The sequence below is a fragment of the Centroberyx affinis genome, unplaced genomic scaffold (assembly GCF_046629955.1).
Source record: "Centroberyx affinis isolate AG114_WGS23_722 - 3 ecotype Tasmania unplaced genomic scaffold, CSIRO-AGI_Caff_v1 ptg004468l_1, whole genome shotgun sequence".
Lineage (NCBI taxonomy): Eukaryota > Metazoa > Chordata > Actinopteri > Beryciformes > Berycidae > Centroberyx > Centroberyx affinis.
Genome location: NW_027282129.1, coordinates 41,506 through 56,709, shown reverse-complemented (window position 1 = coordinate 56,709; position 15,204 = coordinate 41,506). Strand labels below are relative to the sequence as shown.

Below are 15,204 nucleotides of genomic sequence, written 5' to 3'. Positions count from 1 at the left end.
CCCCGTCACCCACCGCCTCTCTGACATACACGTGTGCGCTTGATGAGAGAGAGACAGGGTTGTGTGTATGCATATCTGTAAATGTGAGTGTGTTCGCAGTGTGTGTGTGTCTCAATTAATCTTTCCCCATCTTTCCCTACTGATTTCATCATGACAGTTTTGTCACCAACTGCTGATTTCCTTTTTTTTGTTTTCATTTTGGGGCAAACCCCAGATTGCAACACAAATGGAAACATTAAAAAACACTACCAATGCGGTCCTTGGTGGACACAATAGACTTAAACACCTTTTCTCCTACAGTAAACAACTTCCAATCACCAAATCACCCGACAGTGATCCAACCTATATCCAGTTCATGAAAGCTTTACCATTTGCTGTTCCAAACACCAGATGTCTGCGATCTTTTTACTGGGAAAAATCCTCTGCCACACATGAAGTGATGCGTTTAATATTTCGAGTTTGCTCGGAATAAATAGAAGAACTGGGTAGTTAACATGAGCAGCAACAACCACCATGGCTGAACTACAGAAACGCAAACTTCATCAACAGAAGATCCAAGGAAATACACGGCACAGCACTGGCCACAGTGTTTGATTGACAGGTGATCTCTGGGACGCAGCAGTCTGTTCCTTTAATACGAGGCCACAAAGTCTTTCAAAACAAAAAAAAAAATGTGAAAACAGCTTTACTCTCTTTTCAAACAGACATAAACACAGGCTAGTACAGGAAATGAAAAAAGTACCCAAGACCCCAGATTGCTTAGAGGTTCTATGAAAGTAACTGCTTGAATCATAAGGCACTCATCAGCGAATGAGGATGCACCATGCAAGGCAACGTAAATGCAGGGTTATTATGCAACACCTTTTTAGAGCAAAACCCAGCACTGGAAAGGCGGTCTCTGAGCTCTAGCTTTAGTTTTAACCCTCAGGAAGATCAAAAGAAGGTGCTGGGTGTGCTGTTGGTCAGAGGCAGTGGAAACATGACTCTATAGCTGAACACAGAGCAACAAAACCTCCACCCACACGACAGTACACATACGCTGAATGCAGAATGCGGTGGGCGTACCTGCTACAGTAAAGTTCAACCGAAAGTGATGATGCTTTCAACTCGTCTCAGCCACATTTATCCTCTGCTGTGTGTCTTCAATCTTCCAGTGTCTTTTCTTTGTATAAGTACAAGTGTGTTGGAGGATGACTTGGCTTATTGGACCTAAACTGCTCTTGGTGCTGGCTTTTTGTCAGTGTGTGTCGTCTGCCCAGGACACAGGTTAGTACGGTTGTTAGTGGTATGTTAATGTAACATGTGCCATTTAGTGGGGGATTTAATCCAAAGCGCCTTATAGCACCACGAGGTCGTACATTATTAGCATGGGTAGCCAGAGTGGAAAACAAACTTTTAAACCTGGCAGTGTAAATGCCTTGCTCTGCCAACTGAGCAATAAAGACATTATTATTACTGTTACAATCCGTGGCAAAACGTGAAGAACTGGTCCTCAAATCGTAGATTATCCAAACATATTATTATTAACCAAACCAGCCAATACATTAGTGTTTGATTTGAGTTATTTGATCATTTCAAAACACATTTAGCATTGTCTATAATGTTTTTTATTTGTTTCACTTGTAAAATGATTAAAAAGTTTAAAAAACTTAAAAAAACAAAAAACAAAAACAGCATTAAGTCTTTTGAGGATGTCACAATTAAATCAGAGACGTACTTCCAGTTTGGTTCCTCTTATGCAAATATGGCATGGCAGGATAGCCAAAATACATTCAACATTAGCGATAATAACAGATTAAATGTTGCCCTTAATAAAGTTTTTAATGGGTACAACAGGAACCTTGTCTGTCCTGAATAAATACACACCCATGTCCAACCTGCCATTTTATATCCAAGGTTTTAGAAAAAGTAGTTTCAAATGAATAGTTATTTGACTGACAATAACATCTTTGAGATGTTTCAATCTGGTTTAAGATAATTTCACAGTACAGAAACCACACTTAAAGTGTATATAAAGAAAGTTTATTATTATTATTGCTATTGATTTAATTTTTAGTGTTTCTTAATTGTAAGACTATGTACCAACAAGTTCAAAGTGCTCAAAATATTACATCTTGAGTTCAAAAGTCAGTATAACATCAGTTCTGATCAGTGCTGAGAGGTGGTATAGAGGGACATGGCTCTGGGATGCAATAATAAGTAACTTAGTAAGTGTGTTGTATAATTCTAAGACTAAATACAAATTCAAAACTGCCAAAAATGTTCAACTTTTGATTTTTGATCGTCTTTTACATCATTTCCTGTGTCCTCCAGAAATCGTAGAGGTCCTTTACCCGTCGAGAACCATCCGTGCTGCCAAGGGCTCGTCGGTCACACTAACCTGTCGGGCAAAGTACAACTTCGAACTATGCGGCCATGTGCAAGTCGCATGGTGTGCGATCCAGACCAAGGCTGAGCTGACAGATCACAACTGGTACACTACTACGGTTAACGAGACGATCTTGGAGGACGGCACCATGAGACTCAGACAGGTCACGACAGAGATGATCCACCTGACACCGGAGGACAACGGCGCGTTTCAGTGCAACGCTAAATGTGAACGCGGAGAGATCGCACAGGGACATTTCATCAGGATCCACGTCACAGGTATTGTGGTGATCAAGGGAGGAAGTAAAACCTAAAGACCCAGTCACATCTAGAACGAAAAGCTATAAACTAAACCATACGATAGCTATAAAAACTATAACGGTACACTGATGTTCAAGCATTCACACTACAGCAATATCGTTTTATTAATGAGTGTCAAACAAAGCCATTACTGCAGTGAGCTACCAAATTCTCCCACCCCTTTCTTAGAACTTTAATTTGATTGATTGAAAATGTTTGTTGTTGTCTCTGCCTTCAAAATTCGCTCTGAGATTGAACCAAAAATATAGTTATAGTTATTGTTTATGATGTTATTATAGTTATTGTTTTAGGAACGCAGACATTCTAGTTTTTAATGTTTTTTTATAATTTATAGTTATCTTTATAGATAGGTGTGAATGGGCCTGAACTCCTGTTATTGTAACGGAGTAGATTTTTTGTGTGCCTGTATTTAAGTATGTCTTTCCCTAAGCATTAACATACTTTAAGATTAAATGGTCAAATTTATCCATGATAGTTAATGATAGATAGTTAATTAGCATGCCATTATTGTTGTCTGTGTTGCTCTGTTGCCTATATGCTCTTGTTATTTGTATTGCTCTTGTTGTCTGTAGTGCTTTTGTTGTCTCTATTGCTCTGTCTGTACTGCTCTTTGTGTCTGTATTGCATTGTATCTTGTATGCTGTCTACTGATCATCTAACATTAGCCAAAAGCTGTTGTTGTCTAGCTAGTTCGTTCGCTAACCAGCTGGATAGCTAATAGCAACAGAAACATCATGAATTTCATAGTCTGACTTTAGAACGCTCAACATCATCTACAAAAACATACAATATCACACTGAACTCTCTGTCCTCTCAGCCATTTTGCACTGCATTTGCACTACATTAGCTACTTTTTAATTTTACTGGAGTATACTTGAAGGGTTTCCCACCAAAATGCTATGTATCCACTTTGGAAAGAAAATTGCCATCCGAAATTCATCAGGCAAAATATGAAAAACATAAATGACTGTCCTCAAAAAAAAAAGATAACTCCTTCTAACCCTAATGTGCTTCACTTTGTTTCAGCAGTCAATATGGAGAGTGGGTCATTTTTTTTTTTTTTTTAAATAGTGGATATCTCATTTTGGAAAGAAACTCATTCTTACACCAGTAACAGTACTACTCAAGTAAAATTTCAGCAATTTCTCCCTTTCCTGCAACTATACTGCCAGAAAAAAAGGTTCAGATTTGTACCTTCGGTCACTGGAGCTGAAGCTTTTTTCTGACAACGGTTTCTTTTGAATGTTATACTGTTGAATTAGCACCACATCTTGTTTTATTGTAAGACAAAACTCTAGTGTTTCCTAAACAGTTCCTCTTGGGGATGGCCCCAGTGCCGTAACAGTTTGGTAAAAAGTTCAAAGTTCAAAGACTAAATCTGCATCTCTATCTGTTGTGAAGGTTTTCTTTCATTTTATTTCCTTTTATTTGCCATTTACACGTTTTGTTGTTGTTCTACTGTTCTGCTGCATGTTGAGTTTTGATGTCATTTGCTTTACTTTCTGTTATGTTGTCATGTGTTTTGCCATCTTGATTTTATTTTAGATGTTTGGTGAGATTTTTTTATAAGCCACCTGGGCTTTCTATATTGGCTTCTTTCAGTGTTTTATCATTTCTACAGTTCTAACAACATCTTCAATCCAACCAATATTCCTGATTAGAGGGTGACACTGGTTGGTAATGACAGGTTTCGATCAAGTCTGGGAGGGAAAATTGGGTGTCTAGTCTAGTGCTATTGTTTACTTTACTGTATTTGATAAGAGGGAAAGCAGTGGCAGTCTCATACTCTACATGTATACTGATGCCTTGTTCTCTGCTGTCTTCTTTTCTCTTGCAGATTGATCGTCTGCCTGAACCAGTTCTGTTCACAGACAGTTTCAGTCAAGTTGCTATGGATTTCCAACATCATTTCTTCATCTGTCATTTTTTTCAGTTTTTGATGGTTCATCTAATTTGTTATAAATGTTTTAGCGGCCTATATGCTCAGCCAGTTCTCTGTCCACATGCTTAGCAACAGCTAACTAGACAAGTTAGCTAACCAAGTTAGTTAGCTTTAGTGTCACTAACATCTGGGTTTGTGACTTCTTGGTCCATAAAAAGCAATGGCACCGCCCTTTTCTTTATATATTCTATATCACCAGTACATCTGATTTTGTTTTTTGGTGCAAACTGCAGACAAAGCTTGTAGGACTGAGTGAGACTAACCCGTAATTGTGGCATCTGCTGCATACTAATACTTTAATTTTTGGGGAACAAATATAAGTCCTGGAACCTCAGCATCTTTTGATAATCCATAATGAAGGCAGGGTGATTTTGATTAGTTGGACAAGCAGCCAGGTGGCTACTGTCTGACAGGGCGCCTCATTTACTATGCATACTGTTGACAAATCAGAACGTTCATTGAAATCTGGGTATATTTGACATCATTTACATCAGGAAGTAGATTGGATTACTAAAACGGTTTTATTAACAACCGGAGGGAGATTTTCCCCCAAAGGACATTTGTTAAATTTCCACAACAATGACAGTTATAATATTTTAGGTAACTTTACATTAACATGCCCAGTGTTAAACAATGTCGTGCGGAAATGCGATTCTCATTACACTGGAGCTTCAAGATTCTTTTGGGAAACCTAGACCTGAGCATATTTGTGAAGGCAGGAAATCCATGGAAACCAGACCACATGCAAATATGGAGTGAACTTCTCCAACCACAAACATCTTTGAACACACTGATTTGTCTAAATGGTGACAACATATGCAGTTGCTGATCATTCTTTGACCGAAGAAGAAAACATGATTATTGATTTTGTCAAGAATAATTTTTAAGTGGAATAACTAATAAAATATCAACAGTTAAAAATTGCATCAAGTGTGCAACTTGTTTGTTTGTTGCTCTTTCAGTTGTCTGCAATTTCCTCTCACCGCTCCTCTCACTCGCCTCTTGTGTCTTGAGGGCCGTAAAGCCCAGCTACAGGGCAGGAAACCACATCTGTTGCAGAAACGGCAGCAGAATGATGTGGTGATTTATACAATGGGTATTTTAAACCAAGCAATCTGATCATAGTCAAAACACATTTCACCATGCTGATAATTCCCACAAAGCACAGCAGTCCTTAGTTTAACAAAGATGGAACTGGTTGCCGTGTTAACTCTTGCGTTAACCGGGGACCTGTTTGTTATTCTTCAAAAAAACTTTTCAATCAGCGCACATACACACTATTTTTGTGATTTTATATTTGTCCATTTATTTTTATCTTGTTATTTGTTTTGTTGTTTGTTTTATGTGGAACCGAGGAAGAGTAGCTGTTGCAATTGTAACAGCTAATGGGGATCCTAATAAAATTCAAACATACATTGGTAAAATGAAAACGCATTCTTTACTGTGATTAAATGAGATATAGTTGTATCACTGTCATACCCATCATCACAGTAAAGAGTGAACCTGTGGGAGGTGTTGCTATTTCATCTCAACCTTCTAACTTCCCTGTTTGTTCCTCGTCATGGAGGACAGAGGAGGGCCATGCAAGCCAAACCACAGGGCAGGAAACTGCATCAGTTGCACTAACAATAGCAGAATGTTTAAGTGTATGTTGCCAGAGCTTGTGGACAAGGGCTGTTCTTTTGAAACCATGTTTAGTTTTAGAGTTTAGAGTGTCTGGTGCGCCATGACATTGATTAATAATAATAATAATAACTTTTATTTGTATAGCACATTTCATACACAACATGCAGCTCAAAGTGCTTTACATCAATAGAAGGCAGATAAAGGACAGATAAAAAGATAAAATTCATATAAAAGAACAAGCAAAATGCACTGCATTAAAAGAATCAAATCAAGTAAAATAGAAAGATATTTTTACCCCCTAAAGGAAACACAGAATCAAGCGGCGTTACTTCTTGGTATTGAGTAGTCACTCTCACACTGGTGACACTGTCAACCAGTATACGATTCAGTGTGCCTTACCTCTCCAAAGATAATCACAACTTAAAAGACATTTTGTCGGCCTCACGGGACAAAAATATGTATAGCGCTATAACTTTTCGGAGAGTGAACTCCCTCATTTCTTCCTGTCAAAAGGAAATCAATTTAGATGAGATCATGAAGGATTCTTAGAAGGAGCATAGATTCTTTCCGGTGGTTTTACCCCGCTGCATAGGCCGGCCCCACAGCCCTTATAGGACTTGTCAAATGTTCCTTTAGATTAACGGGGAATACTAGAGTTTAAGAAGTGCTATGTGTTATTACTGTAATGTAGGACAGGGGTTTTCAAACTTTTTTGTGTCAAAGATGGAAGTTCAGGCGCTTTACACCACAGACTCCCATTTGATAAAGATTTTGTTCCATGGACCCCGATCTGAGAAGAGTTTTGCAGTACGTGGGGAGATAAAGAGTGAAACCTATGATTGGATTAGTGATTCTTATACATTTTCTCATTGTGCTGACTTAGTAACACTTAGTAACTTCCAGTGAATTCATTCAATAACAGTGAAATTAAACAAATCCTTGTTTTGGCTGGAGACGACCTGAAACCCAGTTTGAGAACCAGTGGACTAAGACTGTCCAGTTGATATTTGTGAACATGAACAACTCTCGTCACAAGCCCGGACACAGAGAATGAAGACTCAAACCTGTCATGTCATCAGGTGTACAGTGTGGAGCTGCTCCATAGGCAATGAATGGGAGACTGATGCTGTGGACCCACAGAATGTTTCCAGGTGCATTCACACCAAGCATGGTCTGAGCGGTTTATAACCCGTTCTGCAGTGTTTCCTTCATTAGTTCAGTTCATTTGTCCAGGTGAGAACAATGACCTTTGAACTCTGGTGGCACCAAATAATGGGAGTCTCAGTCCTCTAACAAGAGAACTGCGGTTCATTATGAGTGAGAACGTAATCCAACCGACTATACAGGAAATGACCCCAAAACACAAGGGATTATGGGTAGAAGGAGACTGATGTTGACATCTACAGGCCAGTAGTTCCTCATGCTTGGAAAACATGGCATAACAAAATGAACCAAGTGCAAATTTGGAGTCAAGATGAGGTGAAATGCTACTTCAATATGTGAGCCGAGGAGAACATTCCCAACTCTTTGAAAGAAAGCACAAAATACTGAAGCATCACCAATCTTATCTAAAGTTACAGCTGTTAGCCCACAGCTGGTTAGTTGTTTTAAAAAAATTTTTTTGCACAAATAATAATAACAAATAACAAATGATTTTTCATGTCAGCTTGAACAGGGTACATGAAAACAGGTTTTTTAAACACACTTGCTCGTTAAACATCAAATTCTGTTTCTAAGACTTTGTGTTTACTGCTGTTGTCAGTTTCTCGAATAATTCTCTTTGTAAGATCACTATTCAACTATTTATCTCTCTCTCAGTTTAATATTTTCTCACCTTCTGTTTTGCCATTTCTGCTTTTGCGGTCACTGAAGGCTCAGTGACACACATCAGGACATCAGTTGGTGGCAGTTCATACATACAACAGGAAACCATATTTAGAGCATGTTGCTAGACGCTGGGGACTGATCCTTGGCGGCCTTTCTGGTGTCTTTACTTAAACTTGAGTGGCTGAGAAGGTTTCTGCTTGCCTCACACTATTCAAAGATAACATCTGTTTAAAGCTGCACTGGGGAAGATTTTTCTGTTAAAATCTGTCACTATATAATGTGTCATATAATCTCAAATTATTCATATATTCACTTATTTGTACGGTTACTGTACAGGCGGCACAGCTCTTAAAGTAGTATTCTGTGAGATTTGTGTTTTATTCAGTTTGTCTTTATCTTTGTTGCCATGGTGGCGCTGCTCTGATAGCTTGGTCACACATGTACACAAACACACACATTTAAATGCTTTATTTATGTCCAAATAAATACAAGCATACAAAGGACATAAACATGTGAATGCAGTCAAATATTAGGAGTCAGTCAGTTACATAAGTGCCTAATTGGCAACCACATTGCTGCATACACACACACAAAAAAAGGATGATAATAATGGCAGGTCGAAAGATAACAGATAGTATCCACTTCATGAGTATAAAAACCAAAGCCTTCTCCATATTGAGTGACTACCAATGATAGCAGATACTGAACAAAACCTCGCTAACTGCTTGGCCCTTCTCTTAGGGAGACCAGCCATCTGAAGCCCCTCACAACTCACTGCACATGACCCAGGCTGCCAAATATGAAAACTAACAGTTTACACTTGTGGGCTAGCTGTGAAATGTTCTGCTCCAGCTTTCAGTATCTCGGTTAGAAAGGCTTCCTCTAGGCTCTAGTCAAAAGTACAGCCAACCTCTAAAACGAACAACGTGAACACCTCTCTAAGATCCTCACTGACAACAACAACATCGGGGGTGTTGGCTGTAAAACAAGTCTGAATCCTGAACATGCTCGGCTTGACAGTAGAATGCTTATAAAGCATAGATGACCTGAAAATAGATGCAATATCTTTTGATATCAAATCCTATTTTGTCACGCACGCACGCACACGCACTTTAATTTTAGTACAACATTGTTTTTGGATGTTGTTTTTAGTCTTGTGATCTCATCTGTTTTGTGTGATGTGTGATGTATGTTGTTCTGGCGCTGGTCACAAAACAAATTTCCATTAAAATGGACAAGAAAGTGTAATCTTTATCTTAATCTCAATCTCACTGCTGTGGTGTTTCTGTGCTGCACTTCCCAGAGATCACCTCACTGTCACTCAAACAGTGTGGGTGGGACTGTGCTGTCTTTTTCCTTGGATTTTCTGTTGATACAAGTCTTAGAAAATCCATAGAAAGAGTCATAGGAAATATTTTTTTCAAGGCAGGACAAACAATAGACACATTAGAGTGGCAAGGGGTGTGCTTAAAATCAAAGTTTTTTTTTGTTAATTTTTCTTAAGATTTGCGTTCCAGGTACCCAATAGTAGATATTAGAAAATATTTCAATCACAAGTATCAATCTATTGGCGTGTTTGCATGCGTACACTGATACCTACAAAGTGAAATGCAACGCTCTCGTGGCAATCAGTGACCACTTCCACCTTGGCAAAAGACTCTATCACTTAAGTTGTGCTGAGAACAGGTTAAACCAAACAGGTTTCAGCCACACTGCAGTCACACTGAATAGCCGGGCGACAACATTAAAACTCCAAACATGGACTGGGTGAAATTTGGTCAAATCATCACTGGGTTCGTGATTCTCTTAGTGGACAAACAAGCTCAAGGTAATTCAACATATCCTCACTGCATTTGGTTCATTTTTGGTGTTTCTATTGTTCAGTGGTCAAAGCCAGAATTACTTTCATCGTTAAAACCAGAAAGACCCATGGGGATCTGGGGATCTGGGGATTTGGGGACCTAACAGAGTGAATGGGGTAAATATAATCATGAGTACGATTTCCATGCATGATTTTGTAAATCTAACAACACTGGTTTGTACAGAAAGTGGGTCTAGGAAAAGTCATGGAGGAAAGCTGAGATAAAAAGTAGTACTAGTCATTGTTATTTCCCTTGCCAAATTTTTGAACTGGCTACTGGCTAGCTAACACATTATCCATCTCTGTAACTGAAATGAGTGTGGCAAGGAGAGAGAAGGAATACGTAGCTTCATGATCTCCGGTGTTTTTCCACAACAACTTTCAGTTTGTACGGACAAATAATTTGGATTAATTTGTTGGCAGAGACATCCACTGGAAATAGGATCATATCATTCATATAATTTCCTGTGCAGCACTTGACATGTTGGTTCTGAAATGATCCATCTAGACCTTTGTTATGTCCACTGGACGCACACACACACACACACACACAGAGTTTGTAAAGAAAGAAAGGAACTGGCAGCAAATTGAAGCATATTGTCTAACTTTTAGAAGCAAACTACAGTGTTTCTCTAGTAAGCTGTATGTGTTGTGATGCTTCAGATTTTTTCCCTCTCTTGATTCCTGTGTGTCTCTCCAGGTCAGGGTCTGGACTGTATCCCAGACCTTACAGTGCGTCGGGGCACCGAGCTGAAAGCTTCACGTGGAGAGCAGTTAAAAATTAACTGTCCTGTAATATTCTGCTCAAACCCGCCACCGACTGTTACATGGTATAAAATAAAACCTGACTACCCTTACCCTTACCCTGTCGAAAGGACTGACCGCATCCAAACGTGGTGGAGAGACCTAACAGAGAATTCTGGGATAGCAGTTCTCCTTTTCACAAACGTATCTGAGGCCGACGCAGGTCTATATCAGTGCAGAGGAAACTTCATCTCTGTCCCGGATGTCGATACTGTGGTTAGCCACAGGATCAGTGTGACCGTCACAGGTAGGACCAAAACCCCCAACACAAATGTACCTCATCATATCACTGTACAGCTTAGGGACGAAAACTATAAAAGCACATTTATGAAGAAAATATGTACGTCTCATGAAAATCATTAATATTGTACCGAAGTTATATGAGCATATGTGCGTTTCTGACCATGCGGAGATGTTTGTTCTTTCTCTACCACAGCAGACGCAGCGATAGAAGATCCTGTAAGAACTACCATCAGCCCAGAGGGTGAAATGGCCAATCAAAGTATTAACAAATACTAATACTACTACAACGCATATTTCACTGTGTTTTAAATGAGGAAAGGAGGAAAATAAGAGTTTCTTTGCATTATAAATTGTACTTCACAAGTTTGAGATTATCATAATAAAGACTGTGATAATAGAGAGAACTAAACGCAATAAGATATATTAACTTTAGATTTTTGTGCAACATATTTGGCGATCTAAAACATCAGCAGTAAACAGGTTTTGGTGTCAGTCCCTCAGAATCAAAGAGCGAGGGCTTCTTTCTAGAGCCGCCATTTTGCACCAAGAGCCGTTCAACAATCACACAGGGAGAGATCCATTGTAGAAGAGGAGAGAGACCAATTTCTCCACCCACAGGAACAGGAGATAGACCAGAATGCAATGCAGCGACAAGAACTATTGTGTTTTGAGTAAGGGGAGCAGCCACAATCATAGACTCGCCCCAAGGTTCACAAACTAGTTGGCTAGTTAGCTTGCCCACCTTTGAGTGAAAGCAACAAGTTCACGCTACTTCTCTGGAGGTTGTCAGAAGTAATTATGGGAAATGTAGGAGATCACTAACTGAAGTAGACGAGGCAGGTGTAGGGACAGTGAGTACACCAAAAAAGAAAATTCTAACACTTAATCACAAAAATGGAATGGAATGCATTGAACCTCACAAATTGGTGATATCTAATAGTGTAACAGTATCTGGGGGTGGGTTTTTCCTTTAAATGTGGTTCAAGGTTGTGCTGAAAGAAGAATCCCCTATCCCTATCACTATTATTATGATTCCCCATTGGATTCTATATAATAACAGTATTGGAGAATAGGAGGTGGTGGGAGGCAAAAGGTGAAAGAACTGAGGTGGGGTGGTGTGTATTTGGCTGTATCCCCAAACTGGAAACACAGTGATTGGATAATTGGATCACTGGACATGACCAATATGTTGGTTTGGAGAAAAAAAACATTTGGAGAGCTGCGCGGAAATTCACGCACTGCTGTGAGTAGAGCAGATCAGTAGAATATAGGAGACTCTGCTCCAGAGCTTTTGTCATAAACTCCAGAAATGTTGCCACAACCAAAGATTAGTAAATGTGGCACATCTTCATAAAGTCAGAAAAAAACCAATCCTAACTCAGGTACAATAGATGCATGTACCAGATTTCAATCAGGACAGCTCTCCTATTCAGGTGGTGCTACTGTAAAGAAGTTCAATTTGTTTCAAATAGCAGCTCTGCTTTTCCCGCTTTTTTCCTATTCTTTCCATTTGAGATCCTTTCTTCACATTTTTGGATTTTTTTTAAATGAATGTTTTAAATGATGTGTATGATGATCTGAGGAAACAGGTCACACACCAGCTCTTAAAGACATAGGCCTTTGTTTGAGAATGTTTTTCCTTCACCAAGATGCATACTATTAGTCAGAGGAAAAGGGATGCATGATTAAAAGTGATAATACAAAATGTATATGTTAGGATACTGTTTATTAATCATGATTAAATGTGTCGATGATTTACAGAACAAAATTATTTTACTGCGCTGTTGGTATCTTATGTCAACATCTCTTTCTTTTCCAAGCCTCTTTCCTCAGTTTCCATGTGGACGTGGCACGACTCGTCCTCTTCACGGTCGTCACCTTGGTGGTTCTGGTGCTGCTTGGCATGCGGACTCTGAAGGCTAAAGGTATGGCTTCCAACAAAAATAAAAAAGTGGGGCGTCCTGGTGGCTCGGTGGTCTAAGGTTTCATACCATGTAAACGCGACGTCTTGGGTTCAAATCCAGCCCAGGTCATCTCTCTCTCCCAATCTTTCCTGTCTCTCTGTACTTTGAACTACTTGATTAAGGTTTAGCTATACTGTATGTTAATGTACAATGCATCAGACTTATTGGCGGTTTGTGTTTTTATATGTGGTCCCTGTTAAATAAACTTAACAATGAATAGAATAGAATAGAATAGAATAGAATATCTGTATTGTCATTGTACAAGTACAACGAGATTAAGTTTGTGGTTTCCGTACTCGATGCAATAAAAGAACAATAAATAGGTAAAAATAGAACAATAAATAAGAAAGAAAAATAGCAATAAGGTAGCAATAAAGTAACAAACAGTATAAACAGTGTCTGGCAGAAGTAGTAAATAGAAAAATAGAACTACAGCTCAGATGTGCAAAGCAGCAACAAAACCAGCACAGTATGGGAATGAATGAATGAATGAAGGAATAAATGAATGAATGAATGAATGAATGAATGAATGAATGAAAATTCCAAAATAATATGTATATTAAAAAATAAATACATAAAAAGTGCCTGTGCAGTAAATCACTATTGTTGGAAAGAAACGCACATATCTCCAAAAACTAAGTTCTTCAAAAATAAAGAAAAGAAAGGTTCTTGTCTCATTGTTGATGTCCATGTACTTGTGAAATTATACAATTGGGTTTTAACAGGTTTCAAGGGGCTGCAGGCCATGAAACTCACTTAACACATAAATGACCATGGAAACTTTCAATTCAGAGAATTTCAGTGCAGCAACAACAGGCATCACTTTTACACTCCTCGTGACACTGGAAGGTGATTTGGATAAAAATGTCAACCATAAAAATCCCCTTTAAATCTCTGCTTTTTTTTAAAAATTTCATTTCCATCAAGTAGGAATCATCTTAAAACCCACTTTTACTCATTAGCTTTCTGTTTTGATTGATCAGGTGTCTGTGGCTGTATGTATGCTGTGTGTGTATGTGTGCATGTCTACTTATTTTATTTTTCTGCTCTTATGTGTTTTTATTCCTCTTGTATTTTTATTCTTGTCTTGTTTTATTCTTTGCATTTTTATTATTTATTTTCTTTATAACCAATTTCTGTAAAGCACTTTGGCACAAACTTGTTTTGTTTTTTAAAGCGCTATATAAATAAACTTGAACTTTCCAAGCACGTCTGTGACCTCTGACCCGTAACTTCCTTATTATTCGGTACTTGTAATGTTGGCGATCTAGGAATTGAAAGTTATTCTACTGCTGCACTCATTGTAAGTTGCTCTGGATATGACTGTCAGTTGAAAATGCCTAAAATATAAATGGAAATATTATTTTTGTTTGTATGTTTTAGGAAAAGGCCCAGCAGCAGGGGGCGTCTCCACGCAGGGTGAAGCTGTAAAACTACAGGAAGCTGCAGAGAGCGAAGCAGCAGATCCAGATGACAGTAATGATGACTGTGTCAGTGTGGCGCTCCAGTGACATCATCAAGCTAACAAATGTGAAATAACAAAACGATTTTGGACTGATTTGAGCTCTCACTTTTTCAATGCGGTCAATGACACTCGTTCCTTTAACCTCGAAGATATTAGTTGTTATTATGAAAAAACAGTAAAAGCAAACCCCCTGGAATTTGGAAACTGGAATTTTTATTTTATATGGTAAATTCTTTATCCACAAACAGAAAAATGTCAAATTCCCGGCCGACTTTTCCCCCTTTCTTAGTTGAAATGGACTCACTCCTCAAATTGAAAAAAGTAGTAATACATTTGTAAACTATTACAGAAATATTTTTGAAGATACCTCTTAAGATGAATGATATGCTTTCCTTCTGCATGTGTGTGTGTGTCTATGCATGTGTATGTATGTTTTATTTTATATTATATTTTTAATTATTATTGGGGTTTTTTGTTAACTTTTGATTCATTACATTTGTTTGCTTTTGAGTATATACTCTGACATTGTTTGTATACTTTCTTCAATAAAGTTTATTAAAAAAACAAACAAACATCATGTTAAAATAACTCATATTTTTTGTCAGTATGTACATTGGAAACTTGGAATCTCTTCATCAACTGGCTTTTATTGAGCTTTTAACTGGAGTTTAAGCAACTCTATTTATGTTTTCTGTATTGGAATTTACTTTAAAATAAACTCATCCTTAAAATACACAGCTTTGTGATTTTGGTTTGTTTTGATCAAATCTGTACATCTCCATCC

At 38.3% G+C, this 15,204-nt stretch overlaps 2 protein-coding genes across 3 annotated transcripts; both read left to right on the top strand.

Annotated features, from left to right (window-relative positions):
* Nucleotides 1-1,019: 1,019 nt before the first annotated feature.
* LOC139665153 (uncharacterized) lies at nt 1,020-5,554 on the top strand. Its single transcript, XM_071544126.1, has 3 exons — nt 1,020-1,266; nt 2,314-2,646; nt 4,526-5,554. The coding sequence occupies exons 1-3, from the start codon at nt 1,191-1,193 to the stop codon at nt 4,528-4,530; spliced, it is 414 nt and encodes a 137-aa protein (XP_071400227.1). The 5' UTR covers nt 1,020-1,190; the 3' UTR covers nt 4,531-5,554.
* Nucleotides 5,555-9,789: 4,235 nt separating this feature from the next.
* LOC139665156 (B- and T-lymphocyte attenuator-like) lies at nt 9,790-14,784 on the top strand. Of its 2 annotated transcripts, XM_071544133.1 has the most exons (5): nt 9,790-9,911; nt 10,645-10,995; nt 11,185-11,250; nt 12,812-12,916; nt 14,339-14,784. In XM_071544133.1, exons 1-5 carry the CDS (start codon nt 9,842-9,844, stop codon nt 14,464-14,466), a joined length of 720 nt encoding a protein of 239 aa, XP_071400234.1. In that variant the 5' UTR covers nt 9,790-9,841; the 3' UTR covers nt 14,467-14,784. The 2 variants fall into 2 exon arrangements, with proteins under 2 accessions (XP_071400234.1, XP_071400235.1); XM_071544134.1 differs by lacking the exon at nt 11,185-11,250.
* Nucleotides 14,785-15,204: the final 420 nt, after the last annotated feature.

What these genes read in the sequence shown, in the direction of transcription:
- LOC139665153 (XM_071544126.1), top strand. Translation starts at nt 1,191, where the DNA reads ATGACTTGGCTTATTGGACCTAAACTGCTCTTGGTGCTGGCTTTTTGT. An exon ending in GTCGTCTGCCCAGGACACAG is followed by an intron (nt 1,267 to 2,313) that starts GTTAGTACGGTT and finishes TGTGTCCTCCAG; the next exon opens with AAATCGTAGAGGTCCTTTAC.
- LOC139665156 (XM_071544133.1), top strand. Translation starts at nt 9,842, where the DNA reads ATGGACTGGGTGAAATTTGGTCAAATCATCACTGGGTTCGTGATTCTC. An exon ending in GATCAGTGTGACCGTCACAG is followed by an intron (nt 10,996 to 11,184) that starts GTAGGACCAAAA and finishes TCTCTACCACAG; the next exon opens with CAGACGCAGCGATAGAAGAT. An exon ending in GGGTGAAATGGCCAATCAAA is followed by an intron (nt 11,251 to 12,811) that starts GTATTAACAAAT and finishes TTCTTTTCCAAG; the next exon opens with CCTCTTTCCTCAGTTTCCAT.